Below are 22,266 nucleotides of genomic sequence, written 5' to 3'. Positions count from 1 at the left end.
ATTTATTTTTTATTAAGATTTATTATTAATATTAACGATAAAAATAATAATTTTTTTTTACTCAAAATTTAGAAAGTGATAATCCTTTTCAAAATTTCTTTTGCTCACTTTAGACGATAATGTTTACTGTTCTCTCTCCCTTTGTTTTTTCTTTCTTTGGTTTCTTCCCTAATAGTCTTCCTCGGAGATAGTATATGATTTTGTAACTTTATTATTTATTGTCTTCATTATTATTAGTTATACGTATACAATGAGTGGGTAAATTATTACATGGCAGGATTAATGTGCCATCAGGCCCATGACATATTATGTTGTTTAAGAAAGAATAAATATATAAGTGTAAACAAATAAAGATAAAATAATTAGAATAAAAAAAGTATAAAAAATAGGGGAGGGAGAGTGAAAAACACCGACAGCCAGGAAAAGGATGAAACACAAGCGGCAGGCGACTTAGCTCAGCTCATTCTCTCACGTCACGCGTACTAAATATCCCTCAATTTACCAAACCTCCCCCCCCTACTCCCCTCATTATTCACAACACGATCACAACACAATAGCCTCACCTTCCTTCACTAAGCATATTCTCTCTCTCTCGCTCTCGTCAACCTCCTCAATCTCTCGCTCCACTCCAGCCGTCTCTCCCCATTATCAATCGCTTCTTTTTTGGCGATGCCGTAGCTCTTTCCGTTGCCGGAAATCCTCGCCGCCGGCGGAATCTCCGGCTTAATTACTTGGATTTTAGGTTTTTCGATTTGGATTCTATCGCTATTCGTATCGATTGCGTTTTCGGAGGTATTGTTTCTATTATTGTTTTAATTACTATCTAGGTTGCTTAGGATAGATTTGTAGATAAAATCGACATGGCTGGGGGTCGTAAAAGGGGAGGCAACAAGGCCAAAGCCAAGAGTCAGTTGAGTGTGGGGGATCTTGTTCTCGCCAAAGTCAAGGGCTTTCCAGCCTGGCCTGCCAAGGTCATTTTCTCTTCAATTTTCATTCTTTTCCGTTATTTGCTTTATAAGATGACTGTATTCGATGGACATGATTTTCTGGCGCGTATTAGGGGTTTTTTGGGCTCAATTTGTTTTAGTGGGTGTTGGGTGTTAAATTAGATAGTTCTTTTTCTGTATTTATTTTCTAAGTGTTTTCTGTTCTGGCGATGACTTAGTGAATGCTTTTAATTCTTTTTGGTTTGAATTTCTATTTTTCGTGAAATTATGATGTAACTTTTTAGTTTATCAGTTACTGAGATTGGTTTGAGCTTTTTCTCGACAAAGCTCTGAAGTTCTTAGTGTTGAAATGGGGGAAAACAAAATTTTAATTCCTATAGAAATTTATTATCATTCTATACAATACTAGGTTTATTTTTCTGCTTCGATTTGAACTAGAGATTGTTATATGCTAGTTTTATCTGTTTCATATAATTTTCTTAATTATTGTGAGATGTGGATATAGAAAATTTCCTTGGAATAGTAGTTCTGTTGCAGCTTCTTTTCTCTGTAATGTTGAGCAGTTTGACGAGTTAAACTTTTTTATCCAGTCAAACCTTTTTCTGCCATAACCTCTTGTTTTTATCAACATTGGTCTAAGTTCTTCATTTTGTACAATACTGATTTACCTCTGTTTGGATGTTTTGGTTTCACGGTTATTTGGTTAGTATTTGAGTTGTACTTTGGTGGGTTTTGAACTTTCAGATCAGTCGACCTGAAGACTGGGATCGAGCTCCAGACCCCAAGAAACATTTTGTTCAATTCTTTGGAACACAGGAAATGTGGGTTTGCTTCACTCAACTGCTACATTATTGTTTGAGAATATTAGATAGCTATCCTAGCTATTGATTAATGAGACATGACAATAACATTGCCTGTATTTGCAAAACTGCACACTCATTGCTATTCTAGTAAATTTTGAATTCTTCGATTCAGAGCATATATTTTTTTATTTAACTATATCAAGTGTTTCAAATTGTAATTGGTGCCATTTTTTACTCTCTATGCTAAATATTTTCATATGGCCATTTGAATTCAGAATTATTATTATTAATTTTTTTCAAAGGACTGCTAGTAGTTTGGTATAAGACTGGACATGTCAAACTATGTTTAGTTATTTATTTTAAGATTGAGACTATAAATTGTTGTGGATTTAGTGACTTACATCTGCTTGTTCATTATTACAGTTTTATAGCATTTGCTGTTTTGTGCTAAATTTTAAGCTCTGTATGGTTGAGGCTTATTAACTTTGTGATATCCTTTTCTCGTTTGAGATGGTTGTAATGATAATAGTAGGCTAAATAGATAGTAATGGTTTCGTTGGGTCGTGTAAATTTAAGTCGTTTGGCTTGTACGTATTCCTACTGAAGTTTCTTGGTCAACAAATATGTTCACAATCATCCAAGTTGGAAGTCTTACATTTAAACATTTTTTATGAGCTTTCCTCAAATATTAAATGATTCTTTGATTTTTCTTTCTAGCTGTGTCTGTAGTTGCTAAATTTCTGAGCTTTGGGCTTATAATTTCACTGATGAGTAGTTAATAACTTTCAATATATTTTTTGTAAGCATTATGATTTGTTTCTTATGTCTTTTTGCATCTTTATATTTTAAAACTATCATGTGTACAACATAGTCTAGCCTCAGAAAATTATTCTCGTGCATTAGATTTTCTACCACTACAATAAGAAACTTAGTCACCCCTGTACTAAACTCACTGTCTGCATGCAAATATCAAGCACCGAATACAATGGTACAAAAAGATTTAGCAGTTAACTCTATATTTTTAACACAAACCTCAGCCCTCACTTTCATGTGCATGAAAGTCCAAATTGAGGCATGCAGGGGGCTTTGCAGTTCTGACCAACCAGGAGTTATACCATTCAACTCACCAGGTAGGGTTATTTAGAATTAAATTATATAAAACCCAGATATTGTCCACAAAGAGCTGCAAGCGTGTTGGGCAATTTATCAATATCTGAAAAAAGAAAATTACAAGATGAAAAGAGCTGAAAATTAAAGGAAAGATATGTCTCTTGCTACCGATGGTGACTAGGTAATTGGACTTGGTTGCAGAATATAAAAATCATCGTATTGTAAAATTGACCTTATTCTTCTTACTTTGTTTTCAATTATAAAGGTGCCCATGGCTTTTTGTCTTCTATTTGTTGGTGTTCTTTATTTTCAGAAATAAATTTAATTGAATCGTCTTGGGTATGTGTCAATTTATATGGTAATTTTGGATTAAATTGATATGTTTCTAGTGTTTTAATTGATTTGTTGGTAGTCATTTTCCGGATATGCTTTCAGTGTTTTAGATGAGTAGGTTGTCATGTTCCATTGGACTGTTTCTACATATTTTCTGTTCATGTTCAGCACAAGATATTGTATGTTACCTTGCCAGTTAAATTGTTTATCCTATTATCAAAAACCATAATGTTCAAAACTCTCTTTTGTAACACCTTGAATTCTCTTACTTCCTTTATTTTTTATCATGTAATTTGATTGCTGCTATATATTGGATTTTCATTTTGCCCCTATTTTCCTTTCACCACAGAGCTTTTGTTGCCCCCACTGACATCCAGACATTCACCAGTGAGTCAAAGAGTAAATTGTTAGCTCGATGTCAAGGTAAAACAGTTAAGTACTTTGCCCAAGCAGTGAAGGAAATTTGTGGTGCATTTGAAGAGTTAGAGAAGGAAAAATCAAGTGAATTGAGATCTGATGCTGATAGATCGGCACCTGGTTCTGAGGCTGTTTCTGTGGATGAGGCAGATGTTGACTTGAAGGATGGGGTTGGTGCTGTCGAACCGAATGGAGACCCAAAAAAGGAAGAAATAGATGGTTATAGATCTAAGTCGGAGCCCTGCTCAAATAGTCAAGGAGACACCGGCAGTGAGGATATAAAGCCTTCTATTTCATCTAATCCTGCAGATGGTATTTCATCTCCGGTTATGTCATCTGAGACAAAGATGAAAATATCTAATGGGCCGCAATCAAAAGAGGAATTATGCACATCTGCTTCATATAATGTTTCTAATGTAACGGAGGAAGTTTCTGGTGATAAAAAAGAACATATTGACCGAGTTAAGCACCCTGTTAAGGGACAGAAGGTATCTGGAAATGGTTACAAGACAAAGAAAATAGCTTCTGGGTCGAAGAGGAAATGTGAGGTTGTGGTTGAAGGACAAAGAGGTAGCTCTGCTGTAACATCACTGAAGGATCATTGTTCTGGTATTAGTGTTGATCTCCCTGATTCTGGTGAGCAATTTAAAGACACAATAAAAGGGAAAATTGCATCTGATAGCAGCATGATTGAATCTTCATCTGTTGCTTTGAAGTCAGATATGGATGTTGGTGGTGGAAAAATAACTAAAGATGTGCTTAAATCGAAAAGAAGCTTGAAAGTATCAGATGATGACACTGTTGCTAATTCCAGGGATGAGGTTTGTGGAAATAAAAAAAGTGCTCAACCTGGGATAGCTGGGAAGGTTAAGTTGGGAATAAATGACATTTTGCATCCTTCCAAAATGTCTAAGGCTGATGATGCCATCAAGGCATCTCTTTCTAAAAGTGTGAAAAGTGGTTTTTCAACTTCTAACATTGATGACAGCAAAGCATTTAAACGTTCTGAGTTGAAACTGCCCTCATCCCATGTGAAGACTGAAACGGTTTTGGCGTTGAAAGCTCAAACATGTAAAAGTAAAGTTGAATCTGATGTTTCTGGTGATGAAGCTGTGCTGCCCTTAACAAAGCGACGTAGGCGGGCTTTAGAGGCAATGTCTGATTCTCCTACTCTTAGTTCTGATGATAAAACGGGGAAAAACTCTCATGAAATGAAGAATGATGTGTCATGTTCCAATAATGTTAAACCTCTGGTGCCGCAGTTGTCCAAAAGACGGAGAGCTGTTTGCCTATTTGATGAGGATGATGATGAAGAACCCAAAACTCCAGTTCATGGTGGATCTTCCAGAAATGTGAAAGCTTCTTCATCTGTTTCTGATAATTCTAGAACTGCTGCACATCATGAGAGTTATGTTAATGGTCAGCAGAATGCTGGTCCGAAAGATTCTGTTAGAATTGAGAATATGCCAAAGGAATCCTCATTGCAAATACATAATGAGTCTGTGTCACCTTCCCAACCAGAAAATTCAGAAAGGAGGCCTAATTCTCATGTAGCTTGCGGTCCTGAGAAAGTAGAAGCTGAGCAATTACTATTAAAGGGGGCTAAAGCAAAATTGGTTTCCCCTAAAAGGTCTCCTCATTTGGTTTCCACTACCAGGACAACTGCAGAACAACATAGAGCCTCAAAACCTGTGGTTACTAAAGGCTCTGGTACTTCTACTGGTACTCAGAAAAAAGTTCAGGCAATGTCTGGTAAGGGTTCAGTTCTTGCTTCTGATAGCACAAGCTCTCTTCAAAATCAGGTTGCCAGTCAAAGAAATAGGACAGCCTCTTCTGCTGAACGACCAAAAACCACTCCAAAAGCAGCTTCACGTATGAATGACCGTGCTGTTTCGACAGAAACTGTAATAGATCACAGTTCTTTGCCCATCGAAATGTATGCATGATCTAATTCTCTGTTTTGTTAATCTTTGTATTTTAACTGTCTTTATGTTTATAAGTGCCGTTCTAATATATATTATATCATATGATTACAGAATGGAGTCTGGGAGAGAAGATAGGGGCAGTTCATTCTTTGATTCAAAGACTCCAGACTCTGTTATGTCCATGAAACATCTTATTGCAGCTGCTCAGGCAAAAAGGAAACAAGCTCACTCGCGACAATTTTCTCTTGGAAATGCTAATGCTGCTTTTACTTCATTTGCTGAGGTCCAGGGAAGGAGTCCTAGCCCCTCTTCTGCTCAGCCTTCTTTGACTGCAACCAACAATGTGCTACAGGCAGATACACAGGGATTTAGTAATCGCACTAGTTTAGCCTCTCCATCAACTCATGGTCATCAATCAGGGACCCGTAGTCAACTAGATACTGAAGAAATTGAGGAGAGAAGAGTTAGTTCAGGACACAGAGGTGGTGGAGGCTCATTGAGTGGTGGTACTGAGGCAGCTGTTGCTCGTGATGCGTTTGAAGGAATGATAGAAACTTTGTCAAGGACCAAAGAAAGTATTGGACGTGCAACTCGGCTTGCCATTGATTGTGCCAAGTATGGTATTGCTAATGAGGTAGGCTAAACAGCATTTCTCTGGTCAGTAAGTCTTTGACCCTTTTTAGATGCATTCTTTTTGTAGTAGTGGATACCTGATCCACCAATTGAGTTTTATTTTTTATTTTTTATGCAGTACTAAACAACTCTGCATTTTGTTGTTGAAAAAAGAATTAGCGTTTTCTTCTTTTAATTTCACCTGATGGTTCAGTTAGTTTTTACAATTAGAATCATAAAAGCTTTATAACTTACACAATTATCCACCCTGCATAAACTGAATTCTTTTTACTATGAGTTAGTTATGTATTAAAAAAAAATTGTTGAGAAGCATTAAAAATATTGATAATATTGAATTATTGGCGGCTAATTTGTTTTCCAAACTAGGGATATACTTGCTAGTGGTTCATAAATGATTTGAGAAGTACTTGATTCATGGTTTTGGCAGTTATTTAGTGAATTATTTTGTTCTAAATATGTGGCCAAAGTCTTATTGTACCAGAGATTTGGCTTGATACTTTCCATAACTTTGATGAAACCACTTGTCATAGATATTTTTTCTTTGGCATATTTTGTTAATTTTATGTGTCTCAATGGTGGAAAGGTCAGTCTAAGTTGAAGTCATTGGTTTGGTAAAATGCTTTGGATTAAGTTACATGAACTTAGATCTTACTGATTGTTGTAGGTTATAATGAAGGAATTCTAAGGGTTAATGAAGTTGGAAATTATTTTAGAGTATCACTGGTGAACTTTTGTATGATAAGCTGTCGACCAAGTTACTGCAGTTGTCAGCAATAAATTTCTTCTTGTGATCTATGGGATTATGAGTAGTCTTGCACTCTGTAGATGATTTTTGAATTGCATGATTCTGTGTAGGTTGTGGAACTTCTAATCCGCAAATTAGAAAGTGAGCTTAGTTATCATCGTAAAGTGGACCTGTTCTTTCTTGTGGATTCAATCACTCAGTGTTCTCATAATCAAAAAGGTATCTCTCTCCCTTTCTCTTGGTGTGCACGTGAACTTCATGTATGGGTAACTGCTCTAAGAGATTTTTCTTTTCATGTATATAACTATTGTCTACATTGTATATACTAGTTGGATCTCATTTTGACCCCAGTTCAGAAATTCGCTGGCATAGAATGTTGTAATATGGTTATTTCACAATTTGATTAATTTTACTGACTTAATAGAAAGAAATATTCATTATTTTTGTTGAATGACTGAATGGGCTTCCTTTTATTGACCTATTTAGAGATTTGTGATGTAATCTATATTTAGGCATTGCTGGAGCTTCATATATTCCTGCTGTTCAATCTGCATTGCCGCGTCTTTTAGGTGGTGCTGCTCCGCCTGGAAATGGGGCTCGTGAAAATCGTCGTCAATGTCTCAAGGTAATTTCAGCCATTATTATAGTTGGAAATCCTCCATCTAAGCTTAAGGTGGATTTAACTTCTGTCTTTCATCAGGTTTTACGCTTGTGGCTTGAGAGAAAAATTTTGCCTGAATCTCTTTTGCGGAAATGCATGGATGACATTGGAGTTTCAAATGATGAGTCAACTTCTGGGTTTTCCCTTAGACGGCCATCTCGAGCTGAGCGAGCTATAGATGATCCGATCAGAGAAATGGAAGGCATGCTTGTCGATGAGTATGGCAGGTGTGAACCTTATTTTCTCTTTTCTTTTCTATTTTTACTTTATGATACATCTAATCTACATTTGAAATTGAAACAACGCATATCTCAACATTTATTCGTTTCTCTGTTTGTAATGTTTCTGAATGGATCTAACTTTCAAATGTATTTGTTTTCATGTTTGCATTTTATCAGTAATGCTACATTCCAGTTGCCTGGCTTTATATCTTCCCATGTGTTTGAGGACGATGAAGAAGATGATCTTCCCAGCAGTACATATAAAGAAGTTGGTGATACATCTCCAGTAGAGCAAACACGTGCTTCAGGAGAGTCAGAAACATGCACTGTTACTCCCAATGATAGGCGTCATTGTATCTTGGAGGATGTAGATGGGGAGCTTGAAATGGAAGATGTTTCTGGTCATCCAAAGGATGAAAATGATTCTTTTGAAATAGAATCACAACACCATGGCTCAGATAGAATCTTGGAATCAGTTTCAAATAATTTCAGTGAGCAACCCCTTTTACCCGAGGGTTCCCCTCCATTGCCTCCAGATTCTCCTCCTCCACTCCCGCCCTTGCCACCTTCACCACCACCACCACCACCTCCACAGTCTTCTCCTTCACCTCCACCACCACCGCCACCACCTCCTCTTCCATCACAGCCACCACCCGCTCCACCTCCTTTGGGCCCACCACCTATGTTACCACAATCATCAGTGGTACAATCACAACCTTCATTAGTGTCTCAGTCATTACTCCCACATCAATCATCGGTTCAGTCTTCACCTCAGTTGGCATATCAACCACCTATACCTCGCGAATATTGCAACACACCCAGTGTAAGACTTGCATTTCTTTTTGTTACTCTATTATTTCTTTCTTATGGATGTATAGATAAGTTACTGTAGCTATAATGTTGTCTGTAGGGTAATCAAATTGTCCAAATGGCTGGAAATAGTGCTCATGGTGGTCATATTGATGCTACTGTGAAAAATGAATTGTTTACACAGCAATCACCTTGCTTTGTACCAACGGGAATGTGCAGTTCTCGAGAATCTTCTGGATATAATTCTTCGAGGCAATTGGAATATGGTCATAATGATATATATTTAAATCCCCAAGTTTCTCAGCCGAACCAGCAATTTCAACAAGGTAATACACCGTATGTGCAAAGACCTCTACATCCTGCCCTGCCTCAAACCCCTTCCAACCATTTCTCATTTACAAAGCCAGGGATTCAGCAACATCCTCATCAGAATTACCCCCATCCATATCCAATGCCATCACACCCTGATAACCAAAGGCGATATGTTGGAGATGAGCAATGGAGGATGTCATCAGGTGAATTTAATCCAGAAAGTCAGCATGGTGTCTGGATGGGTGGGAGGAGAACTCCACCTCAGCCAGGACCTACATTTGTCCAAGAAGGTGAGCTGCTGATATATTGTTTTCCTAATTTGTATTATTGGTTTAAATTGTTTTAAAGTCTATTACACCGGTGTTACCAATTATCAATGTTCAGATTTTCTATAACCTATTAAGTTGTAATGCATTCAATAGAAACCAGTGGCTATGGCTATATGAGGCCAAAGTTCATTTATTACTTTCTTTGGTAGACACTGTTTGTTTATAGTTTAGATCATTGACGGACATTGACTTATATCATCATTTGATAATTGGATATAAATACCTATTTTTATTTGCCTTGAATTGTTGTCATCGACAGAACTTCTATTGTTGGCTGAGTTTTTGGTTTTTCTCTTGCAATTATAATACCTTTGTGAACAGCTGATGACTGATCTATGGGGAGCCTTTCAAATGGTCATTAAAAATTTAGTTGTGGGAGATGATCAGAATTCATGTTTATGAATTACAAAATCTTTTGACTAGCTCTGTTTCAAAGTTTTAGCTTTTCTTGAAGCTTGAAATCTAACATGAGCTGGTAATCCAATCTTTCAGAGAGGGTCAAAGAGTTTCCGGAAATAATGTGAAATTCCTTTTCTTGTTAGTTTTCTAGGCTTATATGTATCTGTTTGTCTTGTATACTACCTTGCTTGTGTCTATGAATAGATTTTTATATGAGCCTTTTAGTTTTTATTTGTTTTTATCCACAGGTTTTATTGTTTTCTTTGGCAATTATTATTAATCTTGAACTTCCAATATATTATTTTAGTTAATGTCCTGAAGTGTACCTTTTCCTTTGGTCACAGGTTACTATCGGCCGCCTGTTGAAAGACCACCCACAAATAATATGGGTTTTCAGCTATCTGTTGCTAACAACTTACCAGCTGCACCTCCAATTCCAGGTAACTTACCTAAAAGATAGCTAACTTGTTTTTGTCGAGAGTGATCTAATAAAATTTGAAACATCAGGCTCCAGCTATACTACCAAATAACTTCTTGGTTGTATTTCTCCAGGTCACAGTGTTTCCCAGATGTTGCCATGTAGACCAGACATGTCAGCACTTAATTGTTGGAGACCAGCTTAAGGATGAACCTAAAGCTTTCTTAAGTGCGTAAGGTGAGTTCTTATCTCTATGCAGCAAATTTTGATTGTGCCAGAATATTTGAATATCAAGATTGAAGCAAAAGTTTACACAATGTAATATTGGGATTGCTCAGTATAATACCTTCCCTCCTCACCTGATCAACTATTATTTTCTGTTCCAATTTCAGTGTGCGGATTGTGAGAAAAGTTACAAACTTACTTTATATTCTTCTCAAAAGGGGGGGATTCATCTTGTAGACAAATCCATTTACAGCTTGAAGGCAGTGTTAGAACTTATGGAGACTCTTGGCAGGACTGTGTATATGTAATTTTTCCTGACAAATGTATCCAGGGAACTATGCTTCCAAGTGTAGGCTCATGTTTCTGACTTGGTTAGTACACCTGTTTCTAATCTCTTGTAATTATACTGAATACCCTACGTAAAGAAATTTGTTTCTCAAGTGACATGAGTTTTGATAAATTGATGAATCATTCATTAGTTGCTAATTAATCTATCTCTTGCTTAGCTCATTTGTTTTTATATGCATCGCTAGCATGTTCTAGTGATAGAATGAATGCAATCTCATTCCAGTCTTTTCTGCTACCCTTGAGTGTGGAAGCCTAGAGAGCATTGTGTGCACAGATTATGATCATTAATGTATTAAATGAATAATTTGTGTTCATATATTATTGGAGTCTGTCTCGTTACTCAGTTTTGTGTTTAGTAATGTTGTCCTGCTCTTGCATGTAGCTTTGAGGAGGAGTCTGGTATGCCCAATCAACATAACCATGTTTTATTCTGCAAGATTTACACTATAATTGAAAATGAGCTCTGGGATTTGGTGTTGAAGAATTAGGTAGATAAGTGTTTGAGGTGGATATTTAGAAGAGTAATACTACATATATAAACAAATTGTACAATTATCTATAGAAATTGAGGTGGTAGCATCTGATTGGGTGATTTTGAAATGAGAAAAAAATAAACAATCACATTACCCAATCACAAGCTGCCAACTTAGTTTTTACAATTTGTTTGTACGCATAGTTTTATTCTATTTAAAATGAAACTAGAGCTATTTCATACTTATATGACCGGTTTAAGGTAGGGCTGGATTCGAGCCGAGCCAGCTCGAGCTCGAGCTCGGCTCGGCTCGATTCCAGCCCGAAACGAGCCGGGCTCTGCTCGGCTCGATCGAGCTCGAGCCGAGCCCGAGCTGGCTCGGGTTGGTTCGGTATATTTTTTTAAAATTTTTTTATACAAAACGAAGTCGTTTTGATCCCCATATATACACAAAACGGTGCCGTTTTGATATGAAAAACGAGCCGAGCCGAGCCGAACCGAAAACGAGCCGAACTCGAGCCGAGCCGAATCCGGCTCGAGTCGAGCTCGAGCCGAACTCGAGCCGACCATTAAAAAACCGAGCCGAGCTCTTGGCTCGGCTCGAATCCAGCCCTAGTTTAAGGTATGATTGGTGTTACGCAAGATTCTGTTTAAATCACTGCCATTAATTAAACCAAGTATCTTGGGTGAACTGGCATAATTAGTGTATAACCATTCCACTAATGAGTTTTTCTTTTTCCTTTATTTAATAAACACAATCTTTTACTCATTCATGAAAAAAAAAACCAATTAAAGAATTTTAAAAGGTGAAAGTTTACCCATAATTTTTACTATTTTCTAGACTAGTTTATATAGGTTTATTTACAATTTTTCACAATTTTCCCTTAGAGAGCTGTGTCCTCTCAATTATAGGCAATTCACTTCCTATTGCCAGTCATTGAAACATAAAATATCAATTAAATGGAGATCATTATCCTCAAATGGTGGCAAGTCATAGCACTTCTCTTGTAATTGGTCATGTGGGTGTAAAAGATTATATCCATACTGGACTCTGGTGATGTCACTTCTTTCAGACATCTAAAGTTAATAAATAATAAAATGACCCAAATAATGAAACCAAAAATTGAAGACTTAAATGAATGATTACTGAGGTTGCTTTTCCCTTAACCTGTAGGCAATGAGAATGGTTTTGGTGTCAGGATGTTACGTTCCCATTAGGGTATGGCTGTGTTTTTGCCATTGCAGCATCTGAGTATTTGTTAGTTCTGGTTGAGGTTGTTGATAGAGTATAGGAAAGATTAGAGGTGTTATCCTTTCTCAGATTGAACAGATAAGAAAGAAAAAACTGTTTGACAGGGTGCTTTATGTCAGTCTTGTTGATTCGAAATTGGATAATCAGCTGCAATGCTTCTGTGAGTGTGCACCGTTTTAGCTCTACTCTAATTTACTATCCCATTTTTAGTATGTCAACTCTAGACATTCTGTCTGCATATGTTGATGGAGGGAATGGGAAAGAGTGACAGTAGCTATTTTGCCATTTGGTTCTTATTTCTTCCAGGTCTCTTAAACCTAGGATACTTCTGGTATCTGGTGTTCCTCACTCTTTATATTCTTTCTCCTTTGAATTTTAATTAAACTGTAGTCATATCATGCTAATTTTTCTTTCTCTGAATTTTGAAAAGATTATTATGTTTGGACTTGTCAAGATGAGAATACGACATGCAATTTAATTTTGTACCATCTGTACACTCTTCATAGTGTGTTGTTCTACTTGAAGCAAATTGGGTCTAAACACTTTCTTATACATGACTTGGTTGGTTGTCTTGAAGATCATTACCTTGGACATGTTATGAATTGAGAACTGCACCAAGGAATTTAATTCAGCATTTTGTAGCAGTTACTTACAATTGGATGTAATAATAATGTGGGGGCTTTCTTTCTCCAGTTGTAAATTGTGATCTGTTCTCTTATATAATTGGCATTGGGTGTGAAGTGGTGAGCATGGGTTTCTTTTGAATTCAGGTGGATTGTAGTTGTCTTTACTGCATGCAAGTAGGTAAAACTGCTTGTTTGTATTCTGGGCTTGTTAAAATTGGCATGAAGTTATGACTGCATCTACCTTATTTTTTAATTTAATTAAATTAACTTTCGTTTGCAACATGAATCCCTTTTGCACATCGTTTAATTTGTTAATTCATTTTTTTACATGGTTTTCTAATTCTTGTGCTTGCCTTAAAGAATTCAATGTATATCTCTTTTACAACTTGTGTTGCATATTCATAGCTTGAAGCAGATTTGTATTTGTTTCTCTCCACTGATTGTTTTTTTTCATGTTTGTGCTTGCTATATTATATGCTTATGTTGAATTGAACTGGGACAATGACCTTTGTGGTTACTTGCTACCACGGAAATTAGATATTATTGTCTCTTTTCCTTCCTTGGAGTCTTATTTTCTTTCTTGCAGTCTTAATTAATTTCATTATCTAATTTGCAAATTTCTCGTCTAGATTGTTGTTGAGGCTAAACTTATATGCACTTGTATAATTTGTTTGGTGATGTATGCCATGCTTTCTCATCTTGTCTTCAAATGGCAATTTATGCTGCATTTTACGAAAAAATGAAAGAACTTATAATCGGTACTTGGTACAAGAATGAACTTACAATTAAAGTTTTTATAACTGAACTATTCATCTATCATAACTCTGAATGGGTGTTAGTAGCTTTCCTTCTCATCTGTTAATTTCTGCTGTCTAAAGAAGTTCATTCCAAATTTGTTCTTTTGAGGAATTTTGTTGGTGGCAAACCTTTCTACTGGGAAATATGCTGGTAAAAATTGTGAAAGAAGTTTGATCTACACGTGATGGTTTGAGTATAAGTCTGCCTTGCATATTCTGGGTTGAAGAATTGGACCATCAGGACTAGGTCATTTGGCAAAGGTTTTTGACCTGGATAAGTGGCATTTTAAATCTCATAGATTTACATGTTCTAATACTGTATAGCTAGTAATATTGTTCTATTTCTTTCTTGTAACACTCATAAAACCCATTTGTTGGGATGTGTTTAAATTACGACTTCATCAACAGCTTATGGTGCTTTATGTTTCTTTGTTGTAAATGGAAAATTGAGATTGACAAGGAAAACTGTTGCATCACAATTCTCAATCAAAGTTAATTTGCTTGATGGCTATATATGTGTGTTATCACATTTTTACAACCTCACAATGTTTTGTTCTTTGTCAAGGCTATTGTAGTGAAGTAATCTTATGTTAATAATAGGGAATTAGCGGGACATTGTTGATAAGCACATTGATGCCATTATGGAAGAGTTTGGTTTGAAGTTGCATACCATTACATAGTTTGTAAGTTCTTTGTGGAATAACTAGCTTGTGAAATTGCCAACAATAATATAAAAAATTTGTAAAGTTGGTGTTCATCAAATTGGAATTATGGCATTATGATCCACACACACACACACACACACACCCATATTTGTATAACTTTGGCATTAAGTGGGGGTGGGTTAGGTTAATGTTCAATTTTACCAAGAACATAATTTTTCTTGGTGCCAAACACTATTTTGGGGTTGGTGAAATTGCTATCTTGATTCCTATGAAGGTAGGGAATGGGAAATAGAATTGACATTAGATATTCATTGGGTTGCATTGTCCACGGTGACTTGCTGTTGGAATCAAGGGTGGGTTTGAACCAAGCTGAGTTGAGCCCAAACCCAAACAAGGGTTTGGTTGAGCTTGGCTCAAATTTGGAATGACAAACTTAAGTTCGAGCCGGCTTGAATGGTGAACTATGATGCTGGAGAAAATGAAAAATCATCGGAGAAAAAGCCAAAGAGGAAGAATCATTGGAAAAGAAGAATCTCCAGTGAAGATCTGTTGGCTAGCCTTTGAACTTGAATGGAGTTGCCAAGCTGGAGCTTTAGCTTGAGTTTGACTAGTTGTCATTGAGGGGATTTACAGTCAAGCAATTGGCTATAGATTGTTTTGGTATTATTTATTGTCATTTGTAGAAGAGTTAAGACATTTTTAGTTTCCACTATTCTTATAAGGGAATCTATACTGGATGGCAATATTGTTGAGACCCAGAATTGTTATTTGTAGAGAAACCGCTCATTGTTTTAGATTTAAATAGAATAGGTTACCATTGAACTCGAATGTTTCCCTTGAGACTCTTCATAAATACTCAAGATCATGTCCAAGAACTTCTTTATCCACTAGATTCTGAATACCCAGGCCAGCACTTTGCTGTTAAATGTGCACAGCCTCTAAAGTGAGAAATTACTTTAGGAGTTACCTTTTTAGTCATCAAGTAAATTCTTGAAGCTCTGCAATTAACTTTAGTGCTTATCAAGGTTCTTCGTAATTAATATCAAACTTGGTTGACACGCTTCGCAGAGTTTTACTGAGATGTGTTATTCCAACAGCAAGTGTGATCTTGCCAAGCATTGGAGTATGGACAAGTCTTCTGTCCAAAAATTAGTGAGTGCTTTCAAGACTCACTGAATCTGATCCTTTGTTTGTCAGTCAAAAACTTGTTTCTCTTGTGTTGGGAATTGCAGCAGATTATCTTACTGAGAGATGGTGTCTGTCTGTGTGGTCATTGACTTGAAGGAACCAAGCTTTAAGTTATTTAGCGTGGGTTTGTGTAGTGTTTTTTTTTTTTTAAATTTTATTATAATTGATGTCAATCGTGAAGTAAAAAAGCTTGACTTGTAAAGCTTACTTCCTTTTTAGATTGCACTAAGCGTTTCTTGTTGGGATCTTTGGATAAATTAAGATGTGAAGAAAGGATTCATAGTTTATAGTTCACCTGCCGTTGATAGAATTGTCCTCCTCAATGTCTTTCACACTCATTTCTTATTGGAGGAAAGAAATTTTGTGCTTCACCTTTTAGTTACATTGGAAAACTAGCATATTATTGTTCTGTCATTTGTTTTCTCACATATGTGTTTTTCCTTTTTGTTTCTTTCCTGTTCCTAAACCATTAGACTCCAGTGGCTGTCAAGCAAGGCATGATCAAAACTTCCTCACCTTCATCATTGTCCCCTTTATACTTTTTTTGTTTTTTTAGGGATCACAGCTTCTGAAATGGTTTTAATTTCCATTTCCTGGTGCTCAGCGTAAACTAAAGTTTTATTTATTTTAGCAGAAACTTGAAGCATTAATTTGTTGTGAATAATATACGATGTTAATTCTGCAGAGTGAGTTCATGCGAATGCCATCCACTGAATTCAGTTATGATGAGAAGGGTTCATCTATATGAATTAAGTTCTAGGGCATCCTTTGGTTTGCTGCCTTATTGATAGAAGTCCAAATATCAATAACACTGGACTGTAGAGAAGAAGACTGTTTTTATCCTAGAGAATCATTTTTCTTTTTCTGACAAAGAATAAGGAAGAAGATTTTTAGGTATTAGTTGCAATTTAGTAGTATGCAGAAAAAAAAAAAATGCTGGCAATCAGAATCCGAAGATGTTTTGGTACAAGAAAAAAGATAAGTAATAGTTAGATAGTTAAGTAGGGTGGAGAAAGCAAAAGAAAAAGATACTATTTTTCCTGGATATGAGTGAAGCTGGAGCATAAAGAAAGAAAAGAAAAAGAACCGTTTCAGAGTGAAAACTTTATGAGAAGAAATGTTGGTGTAGAAGAAAATGTTGTTGATCCATGGCATACCATAAGTAACTGTTAAAACTTTGCTAGTGCTTTTGTAATAAGGTATGTAAAGAATAAAAGATAACTGCAACTACCAGATGTGATGGGACAGAGTTGACACATCAGGTTATTCTATATAAACAATCATACACTTACCAACTTTTTTTTTTGAACTAATTTATCTATACAAACTGATATGTTCTAATGTGATAGGGTGATCTAATTATTTATTTTATCTCTAATTTAAAATTACTTAATCATTTTAAAACACATCAGTTTGTAAATTAATGAGAAAAGTTAGTATGTGTTGTATCATTTTATCTTTAATGTGTTCATTTATAAAAATTTGGAATTTATCTTGGAATAAACTTTGATGATTATTAAATTTAATTTCTCATGTGCAAAATTATAAGGATGATTCTGTTTCTCGATCAGGGACAAAAGTTGGCCTTAGTGATCTACTATACTAGGAGGATATCTGTATTGAGTCAGATTTGAGGTTTCTTTACTATTTTAGGTTGTTAGAAAAACTATTTCCTTCTGGTTTATTTTGGTAAAGTTATTCACTTCTTCCTATAGTTCAGCCTGAGTTGGTTTTCAATGACAACCAGAAAGCCCTAGATATTTTTACAGGGCTAAGGTGTTTTTTGCTTTGATCATATTTTATATTAATACTGGGGAGAACTGGTGAAATGTTAGGAAATAATTGTAGCAAGGTGAGTGAAGGAGCAACTTTGGCAGTGTCTATGTGATTTAATTTCTATGGAATTTGTTTACAGAACAATGAGAAATTTGCCTGACACAAACTAAGGAAAATTTACTGTGTTTTTTTTGTTTGTTTTTTGAAGTTCACATTCATAGCAGGCAGTAATCTACTTTATTGCTTTGAAATAAAATACCTTGTATCCCTAACTTTAAGTTTAAAGGATGGTTTCTGCATCCTAAACTGTGTTTGATGGGTTATTGTCACTTGTAGTAGGAAAGTAAAATTCTGACTAGATTCATGTATCTTCAAAGCTGATCCTGGTAATCATGAGGATGAGCCAGAGTTAAGTGAGGGATTCATTTGTTGTCTTCTATTATTTCTTCTTTTACTCTAATGTTTAATTTTTTTCTTGGTTGAATTGAAAGACCTGTTGATGTGAGTAAGTTGAAGAAAGAAGAGGCTCTTTCTTTTTTCTGTTGACTTTTTTCCTCTTTAAAATAGGTTTTTGACAAGGTTGATTTATTTTCAAGTTTCTTGAAGCATATTATGAGACTAGGAAATAAAAAAATTGTATGCTCAGACTAATATTGCTGATTCATCTATTATATTTCTTATTGAACTTTCAGCTTTAGAACAGTGGGGTAACTGAACATGGTTTTGCTACAGGTTTGGACATATCGCAATAAAGCTGATATTTCTTAGTTCATTCTGTTTTTATCTGGTGTTCTGTTGAAGAATAAATTCTGAATTTCCTGGACGACTAACTGCATCAAAATCTGGAGGTAAAATCTTTGACATGGACAAACATTTTCGGCAATGATTTCTTTACAAATTATCTTCAAAATAGTTTTTTAAAGTTTTCATATCTAAGTATAATTTTTTTTCTTTTGTAAGAAATAACTTTACGTGGTTTGGGAAATCCATCTTTCCTTATTTTTTTTTTTCTGTCTTGGAGAGGCTTTAATTTCTCAGATTCATATATAACACTATTGTAGGTTGGTATAATTCTCTATTAAGATTATTGGTATTTTGATCTAAGCCTAAGAATTTGGCCTTTTATTTTAGTGGCCTTTGTTATGAATCTATACATGCCAAATTTATACCGCAACTGTAATGTACATTTCTGTTCCATGTTTATGAATTCTTAGCCTAGAGTGGTGTCTTTAATTTAATTTGAGTTGCACATGGTTTATAATTTTTGTTTTTAGTTTACATTGTTTAAGTTTTTCTCATAAATCAATGATTTGGATTGCTTTCTTCAAAAGGATTGATGGGATTAGGAGTTCTCATATTCTGTTATCCTCCATGTCAAAGATAAAGAAAGTGTGAAGATTTGGTTTATGCAACTTTTATTAATACAGAATAACAGTAAGAATGCTGCTTATACAAAGTATTGAGCTCAGATATCAGCCAATAAATATCTAGGTATTCTATTTGACTTTTGTTCTGTCTACCTTTTCTATTTACCTGTGCCATCTAAAAAAGACTCAGAGATTATAAGCCTGGAGAAATGAGGATCAACATTGGCAATTGAGTTATTCAAATTAATCAAGTGCAGTTTTGTTTCTTCGACCAGTTATAGGGTTTTGCAATCCATCGAAGATTGGTTTTGCGATGGCCACGGGTGAAAGAGCCTGTAAATCCCATTTCGAAGTAGGCCATATGGATGACTGATCCTGTAGATTGGATGTGCTTGATGACTTCTTTACACTAGAGAGTTGGTCACCCAGAAGATAATCTCCCAAGATAAAAGGTACATGATTCAACCCAATTTTCTCTGCCCCTTCTTCCAATACAGATTTGGTTCTCGATAGTAACCTCTTTCCGATTATTGCTGGATTTCCATCCAAGCAACCGTTTTCCTCCTTCAAAACCATTTCTGGGACCTGACTAGTTAAGTCGACTTCAGATTTTTGTCGTCGCCTAACCAGTTTCTTATTCCTTTCATCAGGTTCACTTATTCTAACATCGACAACATTAATGTTATCATCCAGTTCACCGTGGTCAGCATGATTTACATTGGCATAGCTTTTAGATCTTCTGTTACTGTCCAAAGGCATATTGAAAGTTGGGAAGGATTTAGGCAAATAAAAATCCTCCAGATTTTGATCTTCTCCTTTCCTGTAAACGGTCTTCTCAAAACGGTCTGATACTGTTGGTTTAAGTCCATGGTAACCTTGTAAAGAGCTCATGGCTGGAGAGACCTTCCTTTCGGGAGACAGCTTCAGTCCAAGTGACTGGCATGGATACAGATGCTGTTGTGATGTCTGGTCACTAGTGTATTGCCTACAAAAAGTCGGATATTAATCATATTATGGGGCAAAAATGAACTAGAATGAAATGTAAATGGAAGTACAAAATCTCATAACCAGTTTTTTTCCTGCCACTGTAACATACCACATGCACCAATCCATAATATTATACACATCATAGTAGTTAAATCGTATATCATATTGTGTATTATATTGTATGTTACATTTTATAAAAAATAAAATAATAAAAAAAAGTTCTAATTGCCAAATTATTACCTTGAAAACTGTCACAAACAATCTTTAAAATTTAAATTTTTTCTGATTCTATCATCGTTTCTCTAAAAAGATATTGTCTTATTCTGGACATAAAATCTAATATGGTTTTGCATTTGAATTTTGTAATTTAAAATGTGTCTGGATAGTTTGGGAAGTTTATGTGTTATTTAATCAGTTTAATCTTTTTATTCTCAAAACGATATGAAATGTACAGTCAAATCTAACATATATTTTTTTGTGTTTTGTTGATGTAAAATTTGTTTAAGGGTGTTACAAAAGATATATTAATATTAATAATATATATCGTATTGTATAATATATTTTATATATTATATTAATTCGATATGTTTTAAAATGTATATTGTTTTTTACTTGTACGAATTATAGAAGAAATTAACAATCATGATGCAATTACATTCTCTAGCCATCATCCTCTTTAGTATTTCCAACATCAGAAAAGAGTAAGGCACTGCCAGCACTCTTCCACTACAGCTCCTGCCCTTCATATAGACATTATATGCACCCTGTTCTACAATATTTGAATTCAAATTCAACTCTAAAACCATAAAGGATGATTCTTGGACACAAGAATGCCATCAATCCCATTCGTTTGCATAAAGTTTGAATGCCTAGAAAAGGCGGGGAAGACCAAATCATAAAATATATATGGAACCAGTACAGGCAAGAGATACCATGGAGAATTTCTGTTTCAAGGACTTTTAAGTAATAGAAGCAAACACATGATACACATACCGTGGAACTTCATGGCCATTTGACAAAGAAGGAGAAGGACGATGCTTCCCTGGCAACGGAATCTGAAGTGAGTTAAGACCAAACATTTGACGATCTGTAGACAACCCATTTATCTTCTTTATATCCGCTACCTGAAACAATAATCTTGCTCAATCAAAAATCAAACCCATGTATAAAAACATGAACATTATCGAGCTACTGATTTGCGAAGCATAAAAATGAAATCACCTCTACTCCGTATTTAATGGCGATGCCAACCAGCGTATCGAACTTGGAAACAGGGTGGAAAATATAATCCTTGTCTTGGTAATCATGACAATACCCATTACAATTCTGATTCCACCTCTCCATTCAAAAATAAAATAATCGAATTTCTTTCATCAAGCAAAAAATAATATGAATCTGAAAGAAGAAAAAGCCTGGCAGATGCAGATGACGTTGTGACCGGGTGATGCCTTCAGTTTTTCACGGCATTTGAAATGCGTTATAAATATAAATATGAATTCAACAGCTGGGTCAATCTTTCTAATTCAGATACCTTTCGTTTATAATTGCAATTTTTTCCTCCGCTGTCCAAAATAAAAAATTTACCCCATCTCTTATGTATATATATATTGGTAACGAGGAATCCCATATGAAACTGAATTATATTTTTTTGGGATCAAACTAATCACATTGAATATGACAAATCCCATATTCAATAATTGATTTTACAATTACAGAGATAAGTATCGGATAGGATAAATCCCGTGTTCAGTGACCGATCCCACAACTACTTAGTTAAATTAATAGTTTAATCTTAATGTCATCAGAAAAGACTTAAACTTATACTTTCTTATATATGAACTCTCCTTTTTTACCACTTAAGTTATCATTTAGGATCATCTCTTATATTTTTGCTTAAACTCATAAGAGATGAAATTCTCGTGCATCCTTTGTTTACAAATGTGAATAAAGCTCACAATCACGAAAATATGGCCATTCTATATATTTAAAAGATCCCCCTTTTATAGATATTTTATCATATGTTCACATGTAATATCGGCTGATCATGAAATTTACACTTAAATCAACTTCATTTCACCTAGCTTTTGAAAGGTTTAACAAGAAATAAAGGAAAGACTTTCAACTTTTGGGCTTTTAATACCTAATATTGGTTGTGTTTATTAAACTTAAGGGAGGTTTCCTTTTGATAATTCTATGGTAAGATGTATTTACAAATTATAAATTATATGACAAGACTAACTTTAGGCCATTTATAAATTACATGATGGGCATTCCAATGGTTGCACAAGTTCGGCTTACGGGTTTGGTGACTGGGATCATTATGTTTTTGAAGTCAATTATAGCACTAGCGTGTGGGGGATAATATTCTCTTGATGGGAGGCTTGTTCCTTGTGTTGAGAGATGATATCCACTAATCGTCATTCTAGCCTTTCAGCTCAATGATTTGAGTTACCTTGCTTGTTGTAACCAAAGAAGGAGCCAACATGTGGTGGTAGTGGAC

General features: G+C 35.3%; 2 protein-coding genes across 9 annotated transcripts; one reads left to right on the top strand and one right to left on the bottom strand.

Moving 5' to 3' along the window:
- Positions 1 to 414: 414 nt before the first annotated feature.
- Positions 415 to 19,999, top strand: LOC123215794 (ENHANCER OF AG-4 protein 2-like). Of its 8 annotated transcripts, none has more exons than XR_006502155.1 (16): positions 415 to 971; positions 1,692 to 1,768; positions 3,543 to 5,546; positions 5,647 to 6,169; positions 7,024 to 7,132; positions 7,426 to 7,538; positions 7,614 to 7,801; positions 7,973 to 8,618; positions 8,706 to 9,207; positions 9,990 to 10,085; positions 10,198 to 10,300; positions 10,456 to 10,659; positions 18,145 to 18,260; positions 18,840 to 18,903; positions 19,055 to 19,231; positions 19,430 to 19,999. XR_006502155.1 is itself a non-coding variant. In XM_044636041.1 (12 exons), the coding sequence occupies exons 1-11, from the start codon at positions 861 to 863 to the stop codon at positions 10,266 to 10,268; spliced, it is 4,440 nt and encodes a 1,479-aa protein (XP_044491976.1). In that variant the 5' UTR covers positions 415 to 860; the 3' UTR covers positions 10,269 to 10,300; positions 10,456 to 10,728. The 8 variants fall into 8 exon arrangements, 1 of the variants encoding a protein (XP_044491976.1); XR_006502153.1 differs by having other exon boundaries at positions 18,744 to 18,903; XR_006502154.1 differs by having other exon boundaries at positions 18,744 to 18,903; positions 19,037 to 19,231.
- Positions 19,023 to 21,224, bottom strand: LOC123216349. The gene is made up of 4 exons (XM_044636781.1): positions 20,988 to 21,224; positions 20,733 to 20,890; positions 20,570 to 20,635; positions 19,023 to 19,764 (listed from the first exon to the last, which is right to left on the bottom strand). Exons 1-4 carry the CDS (start codon positions 21,108 to 21,110, stop codon positions 19,023 to 19,025), a joined length of 1,089 nt encoding a protein of 362 aa, XP_044492716.1. The 5' UTR covers positions 21,111 to 21,224.
- Between the last annotated feature and the right edge of the window lie 1,042 nt (positions 21,225 to 22,266).

Source organism: Mangifera indica, chromosome 5 (genome assembly GCF_011075055.1).
Source record: "Mangifera indica cultivar Alphonso chromosome 5, CATAS_Mindica_2.1, whole genome shotgun sequence".
NCBI classification, from domain to species: domain Eukaryota; kingdom Viridiplantae; phylum Streptophyta; class Magnoliopsida; order Sapindales; family Anacardiaceae; genus Mangifera; species Mangifera indica.
This window is presented reverse-complemented; position numbering and strand designations above follow the sequence as displayed.

What these genes read in the sequence shown, in the direction of transcription:
- LOC123215794 (XM_044636041.1), top strand. Translation starts at nt 861, where the DNA reads ATGGCTGGGGGTCGTAAAAGGGGAGGCAACAAGGCCAAAGCCAAGAGT. An exon ending in AGTATGGTATTGCTAATGAG is followed by an intron (nt 6,170 to 7,023) that starts GTAGGCTAAACA and finishes GATTCTGTGTAG; the next exon opens with GTTGTGGAACTTCTAATCCG. An exon ending in CTTGTCGATGAGTATGGCAG is followed by an intron (nt 7,802 to 7,972) that starts GTGTGAACCTTA and finishes GCATTTTATCAG; the next exon opens with TAATGCTACATTCCAGTTGC.
- LOC123216349 (XM_044636781.1), bottom strand. Translation starts at nt 21,110, where the DNA reads ATGGAGAGGTGGAATCAGAATTGTAATGGGTATTGTCATGATTACCAA. An exon ending in TATCATGTGTTTGCTTCTAT is followed by an intron (nt 20,636 to 20,732) that starts TACTTAAAAGTC and finishes CGCCTTTTCTAG; the next exon opens with GCATTCAAACTTTATGCAAA. An exon ending in TCCAAGAATCATCCTTTATG is followed by an intron (nt 19,765 to 20,569) that starts GTTTTAGAGTTG and finishes GACTTTTTGTAG; the next exon opens with GCAATACACTAGTGACCAGA.